At 41.9% G+C, this 21200-nt stretch overlaps 1 protein-coding gene across 3 annotated transcripts in view; it reads right to left on the bottom strand.

Annotated features, from left to right (window-relative positions):
- The window catches only part of ANKRD17 (ankyrin repeat domain 17), a 131663-nt gene extending 118335 nt beyond the window's left edge, over positions 1 to 13328 (bottom strand). For all 3 annotated transcript variants that reach the window (XM_084625803.1, XM_084625804.1, XM_084625806.1), the window contains exon 1: positions 12889 to 13328. In XM_084625803.1, the coding sequence (XP_084481929.1) occupies positions 12889 to 13167 (279 nt within the window). In that variant the 5' untranslated portion in view covers positions 13168 to 13328. The remainder of the gene's footprint in view (positions 1 to 12888) is intronic.
- Positions 13329 to 21200: the final 7872 nt, after the last annotated feature.

Here is a 21200-nt window from a genome sequence, read left to right as displayed (position 1 = left end):
TAGATAAGAGTTCAATTATCAGTCACATGCTTAAGAATATAAAAGTTCCTGCCTCTTCATAAAAAGGAAAAGAAAACCAAACAATAGTCCTTTCATCTCCATCAGAGCTCATCACACCAGGCAGGTTGTACACACTGTAGCATGTGCTGCATAAATTCTTTACTGAGAATGCTATTAATTCATATGGTACCACTAATGCTTGCCCCTGTCTACTGTGGTGATTATTGTTCTATGCTGGATCCCTCTTCTCTCCTCTCCCCCCTGACCCTGTAATCAGGATATTTATCCAAGGAAACCTTCAAAAATTTAGTGAAGTAGAAAAAGGACAGGGGACTATTCTGAGACAGAAGTGATTTAATGTAGTCTAGATCAAATCAGGTAGTACCAATTAGATCAGAATGTACCCAAAATCCCTTTTGCCTGCATGGAGAGAAAATAATATAAAACGCATCCCACTTGGGAAAGTAATAGTGAGTATATTTATTCTCTTCTGCAAGTAGCAATGAATTCTAGCAAAGCCTGTTCTGTGCAGTTAATTGGACCATACCTGAGACATCTGATCTACTGGGAAGGGTAATACATCTGCCAGTAATAATGATTTAAAAGCTTTTAAAACAGGGACTCTGCCACAGAAAACCAGCCAAATCTCCACTCAGATTTCCCAAAACAATTTTAGTGAAAGCTATTCCAATGACCACCTCAATAAGCAAGTACTGAAGTAGCAGCACGAGACTGTTCGACCTTTTAAGGAAGGCTCCTGTTAGAAAACGTTTCTTTTTCTGGTTCTTTTTTTGCTGTTAACAAGACTAAAGGAATCCTACATTTTTTCTGAGATTCCTTTCTCCAGATTTCTTTATTTCCCTGTGGAAAATTCCCATGTGTATTTCCAGCACACATTTCTTACCGCCAGTAAAGATCAGCATGGAAAAAAAAAAAACAACAAACCAACAACCACCAGAGGATCACACAATTCTTGTCACATTCTTTCTACTGAATTCCTTATAGTCAAACTAAAAACAAAAACCTTAACTCTGGCCTCACCTAGATAAATGTATTCCCCATATAAAACGTGTTGTGTAGCGAAAGTGTTATTTGAAGAAGAGGAAGTCCAAGGTAAGAGTTAAGGTTTCTTGGATGTGTGTGTTGTGCGTGCTTGTTTGTAAAGACAAAGTGAGCTTTTTTCGTGGAGCTGCAAAAACGTTTGGGTGTTCTGTTCGATATGTTGAATCTAGTTGCTGTGGATGCTATTGCTGCCTTACCGGGTGATTTCCCTGGTTTGTATTGATTGTAGATATGTGTACTTGAACTTTATCTAGCCACACAGCAACTCTTGTCCAAGCTCTCATCACCTCATGTCTGGACTCCTGCAACATCCATCTCTCTTGACTTGACACATGCAATCTTGCCCCACTGTATCTTCTGTAAAGATTATTTTCCTAGCCCATTGTTTTGACCATGTCAACCCTCTCTTTACAGATCTCCACTGGGTGCCTTTTCTTTAATGCATCAAAACATAAGCTACCTGTGTTTACTTTCAAGACAGGTCTACCACCACCTTATTTATCATTTGCTATCAAGCTTTTGATGCTCACCACCTATCGGCCCATGATGCCAGTGTCCCATGCAGCCCCTCACACAAGGGAGGCGCTCCCCATAACCATCTACAAAGCTACCTCCATATCCACCTTCAAATTCGTCACAACTTTTCTTTGTCACGATGCCTACAAAAACTTAACAGTTAGGTACTGTGTGCAGAGACCACAGACTATCATGATGATGTATCATCTCACTATTTCCTTGTACTCCATCTGTCTGTATCTACCAATTGTCTCCTGTCTTATATTTAGATTATAAATTCTTGGGGCAGGGACCATCTTTTTGTTCTATTTGTACAGCACCTGGAACAACAGAGTCCTGGTAACTGCTTCGGTGCTACAATGATACAAATAAACAACATAACAGCCATACTGGGTCAGACCCATGGTTCATCTAGGCCAGTAGCCTGTCTTCCAATAGCGGCCAGTGCCAGGTGCCCCAGAGGGAATGAACAGAACAGGTAATCATCAAGTGATCCATCCCGTCGCCCATTCCCAGCTTCCGCCAAACAGAGGCTAGGGACATCATCCCTGCCAATAGCCACTGATGGACCTATCCTCCATGAATTTATCTAGTTCTTTTTTTAACCCTGTTATATTCTTGGCTTTCATAACATCCTCTGGCAAACAGTTTCACAGATTGACTGTGCGTTGTATGAAAAAATACTTCCTTTTGTTTGTTTTAAACCTGCTGCCTATTAATTTTATGTGGTTAACCCTATTTCTTGTGTTATGAGGAGTAAACACTTCCTTATTTACTTTCTCCACATCAGTCATTTTATAGACCTCTATCATATCCCCCCTTAGTCATCTCTTTTCCAAGCTAAAAAGTCCCAGTCTTATTCATCTCTCCTCATATAGAAACTGTTCCATACCTCTAATAATTTTTGTTGCCCTTTTCTGAAGCTTTTGCAATTCCAATATAATAATAAAATGGGCAACCTTAACTCTTACACAACTATCTGCCAGGGGGAGAAGGGAGGCAGTTTCCCAAGTTTGGTTTTCCTCACCCTCTTAACGGGAAGGGGTGAAGTAGTGTTGGCAAGAGGTGTATCAGTCTACTGGGGCAAGGAGGAATATCAGTCAGCATAGACATAGAGGAGACAGGGAAAGTAGCAGAGCAGCATGGAGGCTGCTGGGAACCAAGGCAGCACAGTAATGCAAAGTCGTGGATGTGGCAGCAACGTGGGAGGATGATACAGGGACAGACATGTCTGCATAGATGTGAGGGAATGGGTCTGAGGGGTTTTTTTGTTGTTGGTTTTTTTCATAGAGGAGAGTAATGCCAGGGAGGAGCTTCACACAAAGAAAGCATAGGAAATTATCTGGAGCTGGTCCTCCCCAACCACACTTTGTCCCTTCTCAGATTCTCTCCTGAAACACTTATTAGCAATTCATAATTAAATTTCCCACGCTACTATATTAGCATGGTTGTATTCTGTGTGTAGTTCTTTAGTTGCTACATCTGATGAGACAAGTATAGAAAGATATGTCATCCAAAAATCAATAGGCGTTACTGGGTGTTCAACAACTTTGAAACTCAGTCTTAGGTGCCTACAGAGGGCCATAGGAGCCTAACTTTACCCACCATTTTAAAAAAAATCTTTTACCTGCTTAGCTTGGTTATGCCTTTCTCCATAAATTTAGGTTGGATTGTCAAAACTGCCTAACAGGTTTAGCCACACAACTCCCATTAATTTCAATGGGAACTGTATGGCTAAATACACTTAAATAGCTTTGAAATTATCAACCTTAGTTCCTATCCTGGTTATATGAAAAATATTTTCTAAGATTTATGATTATGAGTAAACTAGTGTTATTGTGGTTTGTTCTTCCTTGTTCGCAATAAAGTTTATTAATACTCAGCAGTTTCTTCTTTCATTCCTCCATCTTTCTTTTTTAGGTACCTATTTTATCCATTCATGAAGACTAAGACCTGACTTGAAGATTCTCAGGCCAAGAACTGGATCACAAAGAAGAAAAAAAAGTGCTTTTATGCCCCTCGTAATTTTAACTCCACTAAACATCATCTTCCAGTCCTGCAAAGATTTACATACATGTCTAACTTTAAAAACACAAATAGCCCCATTAAGCTCAATGGATTCAAGTGTCTAAGTAGTCACAGGATCAGGGCCCCAGGCACCAATCCTGCAATGAGCTTTGTTACTCCAGTTCACAGAAGTCACTGCAGAATCAGGGATCTCCACAATGAGTGGATGAGAACACTGAGCTCTTCTTATGGTAATTTACTGGCACATTCTTTACTGGAACATCTAAGAGAAACTAATTTTGTACTGTGTTGCATGCAATCTTAAGTTTTCACCAAGGCCAAATAAAAATGCGGAAGGAACATTCAAAAGGTTATACAAATACCATTTTTGTAGGCATGCCCTAAAGCACTCCTGTAAAATTAGCATTCCCAGATATAATACTTAATCATTTCTGGAAACCATCTGAGAATCCAGTAACAAACTGACTTAGTTTAAAACCAGAAACCTACATCTTAATATAATGAGATTCCTCGGGGAGGGAAAACTGATCTAACGAGTTAAACTTTCATGAAGCATGATTTGAGATTCAGGAAAGAACTACACTAGAAGTCTTGTTTTATCCAAAGTAAAGGTTCAAAAATGTTTTAAGAATTTGCAAAAAAAACCAAAACCTCTGAGATTAACTGTAAAATGGTTTAAATCTCTAATCCATTCAAGTTTATTTCATTGCAGTACGTGTAATAAAATCAAATGCATACAAATACTTTTGATCTTTATGCACTAAGTCATGTACAGAACAGATAATTATAGGTTTGCTCTGTTTCTTGGCTTTAGTTGTATTACATAGTTTAGCCAAAGCAAAATTGCTGAGACATGAGAAACATATATACACTTCTTTTAATAAACCAAAACATTAACACATTTTATAGAATCTCTACTCAAACACTCTTGGATTGTGAATTCATTCCATGAAGAAATTGGGAATGAAAAAGGACGTTCTTAATTAAACAGGATATTACAATGCCAAATGTAGAACTCTGAATTTCATCTTTTAAAGTAACTTTAATCTGTCTATTTTACTACTTGCTCTTCACACACAAACATCTACATCTATATAGCTTTCTGCTGACAGCCATGCTTCTAAGAAGTCTGGAAGACAAATCTTTGAACTACCATATGGCATGGGACACGGAAAAAGCACTGGCTGTCAAACTCCATCCACCACATGCCAGTTTAAAGAACACGTGGGCAATATTAAGACTGAAGAAAAAACATGTTATAGCTACCAAATGTTTGTAACTAAGTTCACAATCTAATTCAGAACACTGAAGCACTCCCTGGCAGCACATGCCAGAAAAAAAAAATGAAAATTTCAGTTACGCATTTAAAGCTTTACCAGTTGCTTAATTAGCTTTTTGATCATCTGAAAAAAGTTACATAAATTATATAAAAATATTTACACACTTAATTTGAAAACATCTAATTTTTCTTAAAATTTATTTTCATCCACTACTAGATACAGTCTATTTACAGTGCATTTCTTTCTGCTACAAGGACATTCTGACTAGTCACAGTACTGTTGCCTGGATACTCAAGATTTCTTTGATGTATCCGCTGATCCAAGTGCAACTGCAATGTAATTCCAATTTACTGGTCACATATGCAGAAGATTAAATTCCCCTCTAACAAAATTAGTAAATACAACCCCTTAACACAGATTGTGAGACTACAGTAAACAACATCAGAGTGAGCCTATATTAAACATAGCTATTATAGGGAAAATGCTAAATTATTCTAGTCAGTCAGAAAGTGTACTGCTACTGCTCATGACAATTGTAAAAAACTAAGGAATAAATTTTGCCATCAGGCACACATACTGATCTCCCACTAAGTAAATGTGAATTACATATGCACACCTGATGACAGAATTAGGCCATAATAGAAGATAACAGCTCTCTCACATAGAGTCTGTGTGCTGAAAAAAGTTTAAGGATTTACTTCCTAACTGGTGGGTGGAGAAAACAGTGTTTGCCATATCCCTGCAGTCCAGCACCACACTTTTGGCAGTGACCATTAGCTAATGCTTCAAAGACATCACCCTGCACCCCCTTCACAATCCCATGCACCTATCAAGTTGTGAATATTTGAGATTGAGAAGTTAAAAGGAAAAATCCGTTCAACTTCTTCCAAAATTCATGTACAGTACCTATTATTTTACACTGAGTTCTAGTGAGAGAACCTGGATTTGTGCAGGAAATGGCCCACCTTGACTATCGTACACATTGTGAAGAGAGTGGTCACTTTGGATGGGCTATTACCAGCAGGAGAGTGAGTTTGTGTGTGAGGGGGCGGAGGGTGAGAAAACCTGGATTTGTGCTGGAAATGGCCCAACTTGATGATCACTTTAGATAAGCTATTACCAGCAGGACAGTGGGGTGGGAGGAGGTATTGTTTCATGGTCTCTGTGTGTATATAATGTCTGCTGCAGTTTCCACGGTATGCATCCGATGAAGTGAGCTGTAGCTCACGAAAGCTCATGCTCAAATAAATTGGTTAGTCTCTAAGGTGCCACAAGTACTCCTTTTCTTTTTGCGAAGACAGACTAACACGGCTGTTACTCTGAAACCTGTAACAGTATTTAGAGTAATCCAAATGTTTTTGTTTCATTGTGAGACTATTTCTCACTGATTTACCACCTGAGATAATTGCAACCACTTGTTCCAAAATTGCTTCCTGTGAAGGTGACCTATAAAAGGAAAAAAAAATTGGTTTGGTCTTTTCCTTCTTTATATTGAAGATGTATTACATGAGCACCTGGAGGCCCTAACCAGAATCAAGTCCCTACAGTGCCAAGCACAGTACAAATATGTAGCAAGGAACAGTCACTGTCCTTAAGCGTTTATAGTTCATACGTTCTAAGGGAGCACTGATCATCTAGATTGATTTTCTACATAATACAGGCCACAGAACTTCCACAAAATAATTCCTGTTTGAACTTGAGCATCTCTTTTAGAAAAGCATACAATTTTTATTTAGAAATTGCCAGTGAAAGAGAATTCTCCACAACTTTTAATAACTTGTTCTAATAGATACTTACCCTCATTGTTAAAAATATACACTTTATTTCCAGTCTGAATTTAACTAGCTTCAACTTCCAACCTTTGGATCTTTTTATATCGTTGTCTGCTAGACTGAAGAGCCTATTATCTAATTTGTTCTCCATTTAGGTATTTACAGATTGATCAAGTCACTCTAACCAGACAATACAGGGAAAGGGTTGAGGAAAGAGAAATAAAATCTCAGAAATGTAGGGCTGGAAAGGTTGTTAAAAGGTTATCTCATCCACCACCTTCATAACTAGACTATCGCGGACAAGACGTTATCTAACCTTTTCTTAAAAATCTCCAGTGATGGGGATTCCACAAATGTAACTTCCTAGTACACCTATCTCTTGCTTCTGTTATATTGCTATATTCCGTGCCATTTTCTTTCTTTTCTTTTTTTTGGGGGGGGGGGGGGGACAACGACCTCTGGACATTCTCTCCTCATGCGGATTGCTTGTTTGCTGCAACCCCCTCCCAAACACTACTTCAGTGTGTCTTTATCTTAGCCTCATTCCACCTCTCCTCCATGCTCCAGCCTCCCTCTTTTCCATATCCTATCTTCCCTCTCCCTTCAGCCTTCTGAGTGTTTTGCTAATCCCTTCCAAAAAAAAAACCAAACCAAAAATGTATTTTTTTTAAATCCCAAACATTAAGAGAGCATAGACCTGATCAGTTGCTTTAACTCACCAAACCATATTCCAATTGTTTAATGTTTAAGAGACCAATGCATACCAGCTAAACTTTACTAGTGATATTTAAAATGACAAGAGTATGGGTCATTTCTGAAGGTGAGGAATTAAGAGGAAAAGGGTTCTACCGTGTGTGCATGTGCACTTTCACACACTTGTCTATTAAGACTTCTCTAAAAAGTATTAAAGGCTAATCAAGCTAAGAATATAAGATTTATTCTCATCTAAGTATTTTTCCACAGGGATTAAAAACACCACAGAAGAGCTGCATGAAGGAAGCCAAGTATGTAGAGTAAAATGTTAAAAAAAAAAAAATCAAGATTTAGTCTGTTAAAGCACTTCACTATTGTTAAAGAAAATTCCCTTACGCGCAAAAGATTCCTACCCAGGAGATACTGAATATTACTTCATATAAAATATGATCCTCCTTTCCCCATAATAAATTCCCACATCCCATGTACCTAAAGAAGCTGATGGACATTTTGGATCGTCAAGCTGTGCACAATTTACCAAGTTATATTATTTCTGTCTGAAATCAGTAAGAGCAGGATTAGACCTTGGCTGTCAGCAAGCATCTTGGATTTCCAAGGGAAAAGCATATTGTAAAGACGGGAGAAATCACATGTCCCCAAATGTATCCTAATTAGTTCTTTGAACGTTAAGTTCTCCTTATTGGATATCCAAACTTCTATGTCTAGTCTGGGAATTTTTCAGTAATTGTGAACAGGACTAAGTAAATTCATAAGACTATAATGCCAAGGAGCGTCTAGATTCCAAAACTGCTCTTTCTGTGATCAAAATTCCAACTATGCATCCAGCTCTGTTGTTATTCTTCCCCTGCCTCATCGTGATATTATAATAATGTTTTTTTTTTCCTCTCTCCATGTCTTGATGCTGGACCTTTATTTAACACGCCATAAGGAAGCCAGCAAACATAGGGATTGGCTTAATATTACAAAGAGATGGAAAAGCAGAGACATGTTTTCAACATTTCTGCTTCTCCTATCCCATCATATATACAATATAAAATGATGTTTACTGGCATGAGAAAGCATCTAGAAGGGGCTAAATGTGGTTTCTCACTTTTTTTTGTCCAAAGTGTTTGCAGTCTGGAAGTTCTATTGGATCAATCACTGCTCCTGGATTCTCAGTTGCCCATAGTGCCTCCTATGGGCTACACCTGGGTGACAGCCACTTTGTTACCTCCAAACTCGTCTACTGCAATGCATTATACTTGGGGCTACTCTTTAAGACCACACAAGACTTCAGCCATGTAAAATGCAACTGCCCAACTGCGTATTTCGATGGGGTGGGGAGGAGACAGTATGGCACTATAAATGCATACCACCTGTGCAGTGCTAGATAGTTGCTAAGTTTGCTACAGTTACTCAAGGCACTCAACTTTAAACTTTGCATGGGCTGGTACTTAGTTCTCCACAAGACTGCTTCACACTATTTCTCTCACTACAGCCGTATAGATCAGCAGGATGCTCGTGGTGCTGGCAGTATTCAACCGAACTTCTTAGCATTCAAATACATTTATATAAAAAGGTTTAGATCCCATAGTGAGATACACTAATACAGTGGTCAAACTTTAAAGGTGCCTCAGTTTTGAAAGATTCTACCAGTTAAAGAAACAATACTCCCTATACTTAAATTAGGAAATGCCAACAGAACCAATAATATCTCAAAGCAATAGAAACAAAGTGTGCCCACTCGATATATCATTTTTAGCATAATGAAGTCTTTAAATGAAAGACACTTGTGTAAGTGTCTGTCAGTTACTGTGGAAATAGATGCAGAATATGTTTCTTTAGCACTAAAGTACCATAGTCATCTTTAAATCTGGCATTACACAATAAAATAGAAAAATTCTAATTTAAAACTACTGTAAAAAACATAACTGATGTTAAGGTAAAACTCAGTCTCTGCTCCTTATAAATACATTAAGCTCATCTTTATAACCAAAACATCTCAAAAGAGGCTTACTTTATCTGTATTTTATTTGCTATTAAGAACTGAGTAGTTTAATTCTGACAGTGAGAAGTTTAGATTTTATAAATGAATTATTGTAAGAATGACGTTTAAAAAGGAGAGAACAAATGTTAAAATTAACAGGTTACAAGACTGAAAAACTACTTAGCAAAATTAGTATGTGTTCATATAAAATACAAGTACAAACTGAGCACTCTAGCTCTTATTTGCCTTTTCCAATAATATGCATACCTGACACTCAACACTGAATGGAAACCAGGTTAAAACAAGGATAAGAGAATATTTTAATACTATGTATAATTGTGACACTAACATAATCAGGCAAGTACATTACCCATGTCCAACCATTTTCTCAAATATCTCACTGAAGAGGGTCATGGTGGCCTCTTTCAAAAGCTAAGAACTAGCTGATTGTCATGGTTATGAAAGATGATTGTGCAGAAAATAGTTTAAGAAATATGTAAAATGCTATTAGATTGCAAAACTGTTAAAAAGTGAGGCCTGTCACCTGAGGTGAGGCAGGGTCTCAGGGCAAATTCAACTGAAGTTGAGAACAAAGGATATCTGTGGAGACAAGCACTGTCTGGACCAGGTGGAAACTTACAAAGACAAACAAACCCCTGGAGAGCTCTCTGAAGAGGGGGCCCCTTGAGCTAAAAGACAGTAGAGTGTAACTGTTTAAGGGCCAAAGAAATGAGCCAGGCGGTTTTTATCCATTACAGAGGAGAAACTGCAGCAGGGGCGTCTCATGAAAGGTGGATCCCCAGCTTTCTACATTGGACAAGGGCTGCAAGGACTCACCACTGTGTGGGAAATACCTTATTAGTCAGGAAAATAACTTACCCTTATATTTGCTTTTATTTGAATCTCTATCTCAAACTCTGTTAAATAAACTTCAGTTTGGTTTTACTATAGCACAAGGGACTTAGATGTGTCTACGAAGAGCACTGAAGGGATGTGAAACCAGTAAACTAGGGTGCACTGTTTGCCTGAGGCAATGGATCAGTGTACACTGCAGGTGCTCAGAAGATAAGGGACTGGGCACTCAAGGGTAACAAAGTGGGGTATGTAAATGGCTAGCCTACAATGGGAAAGAGTGAGGCTTGTGAAGCTCAGAGCAGGGCGCCTATGTTGTCAGCAGTCAGTAGCTGGGGACAAAGAGTTTCTCCTGGTGTGCAGATAGCTCCCTTCCGCTGTAAGCGGGGAGCAGTGATTCATTCTGGATACACTGGGTAACCCCCAAAAGTGTGTCTATGATTAGTTTATGAATTCCACTGCTGCAGGATATTCCTGAGAAAAATAACAAAAGGATACAAGAAGACTACACATTTCAGAAAGCAAAAACATCTGCATTTATACAAAGAAAAAATTTACAAACCTATCCATTTTCATCAGTCTAACCAAATTGATCAAACTGAGGTCAGAAGCTTCTCTTCCATGGAATAGTATAAAAAAGATGATAGTGCAGGTACGCCTTTCCTTGAAGTACTCTGGTATTTTAAGTGAGGTACAATACTGGATTAGATGGGGAAGGAATTTTCTTCCCAGGTCAAATTGGCAGAGACCCTGGGGTTTTATTTTGCCCCCTCTGGGTCACTTGCTGGCTTCAGCTAGAGTAAATGGTGGATTCTCTGTAACATGAAGTCTTTAAATCAAGTTTAGAGAACTTCAGTAACTCAATCAGCAGTTATGGCCTATTACAGGAGTGGATGGGTGAGGTTCTGTGGCCTGATAGGTACACGTGGTCAGACTAGATGATCGGGATGGTCCCTTCTGGACAGAAACTCTAGGTCTATAACGCAATTAAACATAGGGTGACCATACGTCACGTTTTGGCCAGGACAGTCTCTTTTTTAAGCCCTGTCCGGGCTGTCCTGACTTTTTGGGGGGGCAAAACTTGGCATTTGTCCCATTTGCTCTTGCCAACTACTCATCTTGCCAAATGTTTAGGGAGGGTGGGCTCAGGCTGGCCCCGTGTGGGCGGGCCCTGCTTAGGCCTGGGGGGTGAGAGGCTTGGGCTGGGCCCACTCAGGCCCCGGTGGCTTAGGTCGTGCAGGTGTGGGGGGAGCGGCTTGGTCCAGCCCCACATGGGCCCCGCGAGGCCAGTAGCTAACCCCAGCCCCGCACGGGGGGGAAGGGGGGCATGGAGCCTCAGGCTAGCCCCAGGCAGCGTCCCCTAGTTAAACATCCATGGCTGGCCCATGTCAGCTAACAGCAGCAGAGACATCTGGGCTTGGGCTGAGACCCCACAAGGGGGGGCTGCTTCACCACAAGCTTTGATGTGCATATGCCATTCTATAGCCCACCAATCTGAATCCCCACTAGCTAGGCTGGTGTTTAATTGCAGTATAAAGACCCTATGAGTCCATAAGATGAACCATCAATATGTTCAAGTATAGACAGCCCCATTGACCACAGTCTCAGTGAGAGATTATGAATCACATAGAACTTATACATTATCAGTTTGTTGTCGGTCTAAAATACTGATCGGACAGCGTTTGAATTAACAAAATTGCTCTGTGTCTTGGTTCTCTCATTCAAAACAATACCAGCACCGTAAGTAAAACGGATAGTCATCTAAAGCAGCGCTACTCAAAGTGGTGTGGTCCGCGGACTGGTGCCGGCCCACGAGCCGTCGGCTGCTGGTCTGCGCGCACATAGGGGGAAAAAAAATTGCCAGTCCCCCAGATCAGACAGCTTGAGAAGCACTGGTCTAAAGGCTCCTTAAATACACTGATGATCTGTGCCCCTACTTAAAACTGGCTTCTCTTTCCACTTCAGTCTTAATAGTACACCACATTATACAAAGCTCCTCAAGTCCTTTTCCGGTCAAAAGGTCCTCCCCATGCACAACCTTTCAAAAAGTAGTTGGAGGGGAGCGGAGGTTTGCCCCACACCAACTCACTCGCAGCGACACCCGTGGGACTCGCTCTGCGTGCCGCCGGGTGAGGCAGGCTTGGAGAAGAAAGAGCCCGGAGCGGGGGGAACCCGGCAAAAGCCACTTCGCCCCCTGCCGTTTTCAAAGGGCAAAGGAGCAGGCGCAGCACGGCGCGGCCAGCCCCACGTCCCCCGGGGAGGCTGCAATCACCGCCCCGACCCTCGCGTTGGGGGGGGGGGGGCGGCGACACCCGCTTGAGGGAGCGGGTCGTCCCCCCCCGCCGCCGCCGCCGCCGCCGACCAGCCGCCGCAACCCGACCCGCTGCGCTGCCCCTCTCTCCGGGGGCAGCGCGGCGCGGTGCTGCCCCCTCCCGCCCGCGCGGAGCCCTGCCCCGGCCAGCGGGCGGCTTACGAAACCGGCTCCCTCGGGCAGCCCGGCCGGCCTCCGAGTCCCGCCGGGGCCCGCCGCTGCCGCCGCCCTGGGCCCGGCTCGCTCCGACCGCCGGCTCCCGGGCCGCGCAGCGTGAGCCGCGAAAGGGCGGGGGACGGGACACACCGGGCCCGCCCCCCCCCCGGCATGGGTCGGTTGAGTTCCCCCCCCCCCGACACCTGCCAGCCGAGCCCCCCGCCCCCGTACCTCGGACACCTCCTCCTCTTCCTCCTCCTCCTCCTCCTCCTCGCTGCCGCCGTCGCTGCTCTCGCTGCCCCCGCTGTCGCTGCTGCTGGCCGGGCGGCAGGTCCGGCTGCGCTTGGGCTTCTGCGGCTTCTTGGGCAGCAGCAGGTCGCAGACCCGCACCAGCCCCCGCGCCGCCGCCGCCGCCGCCGGCGAGGACTTGCCGCCGCTCAGCCCCGCGGGGGGACCCGGCCCGGCCGCGGGGCTCCCGGCATCGCCGCCGCCTCCTTCCGCCTTGTCCATGGCTGGGGGCCGCGCTCGGGAGGCGCCCGGGGCTGCTGTCGCCGCTGCCTCGGTCACCTCTAGCGCCGGCGCCGCGCCACTTCTCGCGATACTTGGCGCCGCCGTCACTCGGGCCGGGTGCCGCCGCCGCCGCCGTTGCCTCTCGCTTCCTCGCTCCCTGCCGGGCCCTTCCGCCCGGCTCCTTCTGCGCACGCGCCGCCCGCCGGAAACGCTGCTCTACGTCATGAGGCTCGGCGCCCGCCGCCGCCTAACCTCGGGCGCCTGCTCTCCGGCTCGCGCCGGCCGCTCGCTCTGGACTCGGGGCGGCGCCGTCTCGCGCGTCTCCCCTTCTCCCGCGTAGCCCGGCCGGCGCGAGCCCTTGTCCATCCTCGGCTCCCGCCTTTTGTGAGGCGGGGCGATTCCTCCCCGGACTCCTGGGTCCCTTGTCCCTCGGCGGGGCGGTCCCAGCGCAAGGCCCCGGCCGTCCCGCAACCCCTACTCCCCCCGCTGAAAGCAGTGCCCGGGGGGGACGTGGAATAAACCCTCCACCGGATTCCCTTTCTCCTCGTTCGTGGGGCTAAGCACGGCAAGCGAGCTGTGCTCCTGCCCCACGATCCCGCCCTCTGCCCCCATAGTAGCAGGTAGAAGAGGGCTCGGTGCTGTGGTCGGGGCACATGCAGAACCCACAGCACTTCGCTCTGACCCGGCACTTTTCATCTGTAGCTCTCAAAGCGCTTTGCAAAGCTGTATCCCCATTTGACAGGGAAACCGAGGCACAGAGGTGCTGTGACTTGCCCAGGATCACCCACCAGGCCAGGGCCTGTGCTAGGAATAGAACCCAGGGCACCTGAGTGTCATGCCAGTGCCTTATCAACTGGAAAAACCTGCTGCCTACTGGGAAGGTGGTATCTTTGACGGTAACATGCACACCCTGGAGTTCATCAGTGCAGCAAGTGCATGCTAGGCACAGACACAATTTTTCCTACTCATTTTGTTTTCATGTTAATAAACTGGTATACTCTGTGTGTGACAATTCAATGTATTGAACCAAATATTCATCTGGAAAGTGACATGCTGCATGTCTCACACTCCATTCTCATAGCCTCCCTGTGCTTCCTTGCAGCCTGTCCCCAGGTTGTATGTCCTGATGAGGGACAAGAAGAGCAGCCTTCAAAAAAATCACAAATTGGTCCCCAAAAAATCACAATTGGACTAAGAAAATTTAAACAACAAATGTAGGTTTTCTGTAATTATTTTATGGTTTCTGTGCCTTGAAACTACATGTGCTTCATGTTTTCATACTTTCCTCTGCAACCATGAGGGCTACAAATTTACCTCCCCCCTCCCCTCAAGCTGAGATTCTCATGCAGCTGGGAATTTAAGAAAAACACCAAATATTGTGAGACTTGCAATAATACTGCAAGAGTATGCAAACCTGGGCATGGACTGTTAGACATATATTGTATCACTGAACATATCGTAAATACAGTATAATAAAGTCTTGGCTTAATTGAGGCCCCTAGGTGCTACTGCAACATAATAATGTACATTGCTGTCCTTGGGTAGGAACATGGTTCAGTCACCCCTGCAGGACTGATGGGGTAGCAAGTAAAACATGCTCAGGAGTATGAACAGAGGAGCTTTTTCTGTTTTCCAGCCCTATAATAAGCTGGCAAGATTCTGGTCTTGCCCCAAACCAGTTAGCAGGTGTTAGAAAAGGTAGGTTAGCCCCCTGGCAGAGAGAGAGTTAGGGTCCAGCAAAGACATGTTTTAGGATAAACCAAGCTTGAGGAGACAGCTTAGGCCAGAATTTATGTTTTGTTATCTTGAGTCACTTTAGTAATTAAGCTAAAGCCCAGGAAGAGGGTAAGGTTTGACCCTACATAACATATGTGGCTTTTATCTGGAGCAGTGTCAACACTCTGCCAGCCTAGGTATGGAAGTGAAAGTGCTCTGCAAAATTTGAAAGGCCTGATTCACTGTAGTCAAAACCTCTGTTAGAATTTAACATTGCTGTTGGAATCCTAACTTGGCTACACTCCATAACCATAAAATGTGTATTTTATATTAAGAGTAATGTCCTTGTTAACTATCATTTATTCAATATTATATATACTGTATATGTAATGAATATTGGTAAAATGGCAAAGTCAAGCACTTATTAAAAGTTAAGAAATGTCAGACTACAGGTTGCCTGTGCAGCAGTAATTCTGCCCCTTCCTCCATATGTTTTCTGACACATTCTTAAATTACATTATGTGCTATTTTTCCCCACAAAAAATTAACCTTTGTGCTGAGATCAAATTTGGAAAAAAAAAATCAGTCCAAATGGTCATTCCCCCTTTCCCACCCCATTCCCTGATAAGTGCCTGATCACAGGCATATACTGAAAGAGCCCTCTCAACTCTATCATTAATATTGTAATGCTACAATAATAATCCAAAAACTGGTGGGAGGGGAAGGAAAGATAATTATTCAGCTTTATTTCTTGTTCTGTGATTTATAATTTGAGCCAGACTTTTGGATCCAATTTTCAGGTGTGAGACTTGAAACCTGAATAATAATCTAAATTATAAGCACCCCTGAGAATGACACAGGTTGTGTAAACCAAAGGGAGTTAAATTGAATATTATAGCCTCATAACTACCAGTTCATTGAATGAGTGAATTCTAATGACAAAAAAGCATAATCAACCCTCCAGGCTAGCTGAGGGTGGATCTATGCGGATAAGGATTCCTACCCTTCTTAAGTGCGTTGAGATGTACAAATTAATAGTGCTACTTACATAAGTTAAGTATTATTTTTATCAACAGATTTCAGAGTAGCAGCTGTGTTAGTCTGTATCCGCAAAAAGAACAGGAGTACTTGTGGCACCTTAGAGACTAACAAATTTATTAGAGCATAAGCTTTTGTGGGCTACAGCCCACTTCATCGGATGCATAGAATGGAACATATAGTACGAATATATATATATATACATACAGAGAAGGTGGAAGTTGCCATACAAACTGTAAGAGGCTAATTAGTTAAGATGAGCTATTATCAGCAGGAGAAAAAAACTTGTGTAGTGATAATCAAGATGGCCCATTTAGACAGTTGACAAGAAGGTGTGAGGATGCTTAACTTAGGGAAATAGATTCAATATGTATAATGACCCAGCCACTCCCAGTCTCTATTCAAACCCAAGTTAATGGTATCTAGTTTGCATATTAATTCAAGCTCAGCAGTTTCTCATTGGAGTCTGTTTTTGAAGCTTTTCTGTTGCAAAATTGCCACGCTTAAATCTTTTACTGAGTGGCCAGAGAGGTTGAAGTGTTCTGCTACTGGTTTTGAATATTAGGATTCCAGATGTCAGATTTGGGTCTATTTATTCTTTTGCGTAGAGACTGTCTGGTTTGGCCAATGTACATGGCAGAGGGGCATTGCTGGCACATGATGGCATATATCACAGTGGTAGATGTGCAGGTGAACGAGCCCCTGATGGCGTGGCTGGTGTGATTAGGTCCTATGATGGTGTCACTTGAATAAATATGTGGACAGAGTGGGCATTGGGCTTTGTTGCAAGGATAGGTTCCTGGGTTAGTGTTTTTGTTGTGTGGTGTGTGGTTGCTGGAGAGTATTTGCTTCAGGTCGGAGGGGGGCGCTGTCTGGAAGCGAGGACTGGTCGGTCTCCCAAGATCTGTAAGATCTAAAACCTCTCCAGTGCATGATCACAGATTTACAATCTATCCTGAAAAACGATCCCTCACTCTCACAGATAAAATTACCCTCAGTCAAAATGTACGCCTTTTGAATGTTTTCAGTCAAATTCTGATATTTGACAAATCATTTTTCAAATGTCCAGTTTAACTGGGTAGTTAGAAAGAAACGCCCCATTGCAGTACTAGTGGCATTGCCAATTTGGCCACTTATATCTTCCTTTCAACCAGTTCTGCTATTCTGATGGTGGTGACCCCCAACCACATTCAGAAAGTTTTTATGAAGAGGCTCTGCTCCCTTCTAATCCTTCACTGTGGAACTGGTTACTGCTACTCCCCTTCTCATTGCAGGCAGTTTATATCACATTCTCCCACTGCTAGTTCCCTCCCATCCAGGTATCAAACCCTGTGATTAAGCCACAATTAAAAAAAAATCACAATTAATCGCACTGTTAAAGAATAATAGAAAACAATTTATTTAAACATTTTGGATGTTTTCTACATTTTCAAATATATTGATTTCAATTACCACACGGAATACAAAATGTACAGTGCTCACTTTATAATATTTTTATTACAAATATTTGCACAGTAAAAAACAAAAGAAATAGTATTTTTCAATTCACCTAATACAAATAATGTTGTGCAATCTCTTTACCATGAAAGTTGAACTTACAAATGTAGAATTATGTTTACAATGTCACCTGAAAGTAACAGGTGTTTGCATAGCACAGTTGTAGCCGGCGTTGCAAGATATTTATGTGCCAGATGCGCTAAAGATTCATATGTCCCTTCATGCTTCAACCACCATTCCAGAAGACATGTGTCCATGCTGATGATGGGTTCTGCTTGATAACGATCCAAAGCAGTGCAGACCAACACAAATTAATTTTCATCATCTGAGTCAGATGCCACCAGCAGAAGGTTGATTTTCTTTTTTGGTGGTTCGGTTCTGTAGTTTCCTCATGAGAGTGTTGCTCTTTTAAGGCTTCTGAAAGTTCTTAAAGTGAACAACATGTGCTGGGTCATCATCCAAGACTGCTATAACATGAAATATATGGCAGAATGCAAATAACATTCAGTCACAAATTTAGTTAATGCATTTTCTTTTAAACGAACATCATCAGCATGGAATCATGTCCTCTGGAATGGTGGCCGAAGCAGGAAGGGACATACGAATGTTTAGAATATCTGTCACGAAAATACCTTGCAATGCCAGCTACAAAAGTGCCATGCAAATGCCTGTTCTCACTTTCTGGTGACATTGTAAATAAGAAGCGGGCAGCATTATGTCCCGTAAATGTAAACAAACTTGTTTGTCTTAGCGATTGACTGAAGAAGAAGTAGAACTGAGTGGACTTGTAGGCTCTAAAGTTTTACATTGTTTTGTTTTTGAGTGCAGTTATGTAACAACAAAATCTACATTTATAAGTTGCACTTTCACAGTAAAGAGATTGCACTACAGTACTTGTATGAGGTGAATTGAAAAATACTGTTTCTTTTATTATTTTTACAGTGCAAATATTTGTAATCAAAAATAATATAAAGTGAACACTGTACACTTTGTATTCTGTGTTGTAATTGAAATCAATAAATTTGAAAATGTAGAAAAACATCCAAAAATATGTAATACATTTCAATTTGTAATCTATTGTTTAACAGTGCAATTAATCGTGCAATTAATTTTTTTTAATCATAATTAATTTTTTGGAGTTAATTGCGTGAGTTAACTGCAATTAATTGACAGCCCTAATAGGAATGTATAGGCTATAAGGAGATTTCTGGTTAGATTCCTCACTCTTGCAAACTATCTTTTTGCTACAATCAACAAACTATTTAAACGAGATATGAATTTCATTGTGGGTCAATAGTACAAACAAGAGAGGCTTACCAGAGCATATTAATTTGCTTTATTTTTTAGAAGCCAAAAATAAATTCCCAAAGAAAGTGTAATTTTAGTCAGAACAGATTTAATTTCAAATGTTTATACAGAAAGGGTGCATATCAGCCTTTATCTAAGATTAAGAGCTTGGTACTGAAATTCATATACAATGGTATAATCAAGAGTATTTTTTCTATTTCCAGGGCTTTTTAATGGCTGATGTGACAATAGTGAGTTAACAACAAAATATTATGGGAAAGGTAATAGCTAACCAATATATTCCATTTTGTGAGGGTCTGAGGCTGACTAACTATATGTATTTGTTTTTGTTACTAACATCCTGCTGCAGCAAATGTTTAGATAACACATAGGATGTTTATTTCTCTGTTATGTGGCTTTTGTTTCAGCTTTTGCTGTTTTTCAGTTTATTTGGTGTTCAGCCAAATGCTGTGATGATATATTTAGCACACACAAGTATTAATACCACCTTCACCTGATACTTGTGCTCAGCTAACACTTTAAAGGAAATATCCGTATTTTCTGGTGTGCACACTAATTCCCCAACCCTGCAAAAATTTACACAGATGCTTTGACTTTAAACACATGAGTAACCCCATACTTCAGTGGGACTACTCGTGTGCTTAAAGTTAATCCTCTGCAGGATCAGGCTCTAAAACACCATAGATCAGAGTCTGGCCTCAGTCCCATGCATGCACCATGAGTATTATCTTCACTGGAAAGCACACTTTAGCCCACGGTATTTGGATGCATCAGACATTGTCTTCAAGCAGTTAAGTGGGTGCACCTCTGAGGTGTATCCAGTTTTAATATTTATGGGAGCACAAGGGATAGTTCAAATTCATTTTCAAACCTTTGAGGGAATATAGCAGGTTTACATTTTGCATGGGTGTAACCAGGAGCAGACTTTGACCCCATGTGTGTAGATACAAGCAGAGAAGTCAATCAACCAGTCAGTTAGCAGTTAAATGCAATTATCAGTTAGTTAATGAAGATCCGCCATAATTCCCTCCCCGCACAAAAATCCAAATATGCATTTTAAAAATACAGAGGGGCAGCTAGCTCCTCAGCTGGTGTATACTGATGTAACTCAATTGATTTCAACCACACTGATTTGTACCAGCCAAGGATCTGCCCTAGAGCATGTGAGAAAAGTGTCAGATTTGAACCCATCCCATTTTTTTCTTTGAATTAAAATAATATTTTTTTTAAAAAATCATGCATCTCTTTCCTACCAGCCTATTGTGGGAGATACATACATGCCTCCTATACCTCCTCCCTCATGCCAACTAACTTTTCATCACTTTATATAGTGAAATGAGTTGATACATTGTAAAGCGCAGATACCTCAGTAGGCACTGAGAAGTATGGATATACCAGAGTTATTCATGAAATTATTTTATAGGACAAGACATTCCAGTCTCAGTAGTCATGTATTAAGACAGGCTCCTGTGCTATAAATGAGCCAAAGTGCTTGACGGCTTGATGGATTGGGGTTGAGAGGATCTGATTGTTACAGCTACTGTATCTACTGAGATGTACTTGCTGCTAATCGTTCCTGATACGGTGAAGCACTAAGATGTTCCTTCAGCTGGATAAATGTATCAAAAGGTGTGGTTATCTGAACCTGCCTGGTGCACAGATTTCTCCATGTCATAGATAAAAGTGTTGGCAGAAAATTGATGTGAAATGGGCTAAAGTTAATTAAAACTGGACCACCATGAAGCATCTCAGAGATACGAAGAAAGGGGCTGTTTAGCCATCTAGTGACAAATGCTAGTTATCATGGGGACATAGTTCATAGAAATAAGAGATGGAAAAGATCCATTATATTTCCCCATCATCTCCATGAAGGATTGTTCCCAGAAGGATATTTACAAGTGCTTTGTGCAATCTTCATTTAAATGTCCCAAATGACATATTAAAAGAGTGCTCAAAAAGATCACTTTGATGCTCCACTCTCTAGGACCCTCAATGAGCTTTTGATTCCGAGGTGGGATGAAACAGGCATGCAAAGAATCTTGTGTCCCTAAAACATTGCAATAAAGATGTGCATCTATGTCTAATTTTCACCTAGAGAAAGCAGAAAAGCTAGATGATATTGAATCTCTGATGTGCACCTGACGGTATTCCCCAAGATCTCTCATTCACCCATTCATTAACAGATGGGACATTCAAACTTACAGTATCAGTCATTGCTTAACAGTACTTGTCATACTGATTGACAGACTATTGGAGACACCATGTGATCTCACTGCACCTATGCCAAGACAGATCACTGGGGAAAATAATGGTGGTAAAGAAACTCGTTTACATATCCATGAACCCAAGAAGACAATGGAAACGCAAACAGTGCTGAAAAACCTCCAGTTCATCCACAATTAAAAAATCCACAATGCATCCACACAAGGAATGATAGCAGAACCCCAAATCCCTTAAAACATCTATCTATTTAT

Source organism: Lepidochelys olivacea (assembly GCF_965140295.1).
Source record: "Lepidochelys olivacea isolate rLepOli2 genome assembly, chromosome: 4".
Lineage (NCBI taxonomy): Eukaryota > Metazoa > Chordata > Testudines > Cheloniidae > Lepidochelys > Lepidochelys olivacea.
Note: the sequence above shows the minus strand (reverse complement) of the source record. Positions and strands in the feature narration are given on the sequence as shown.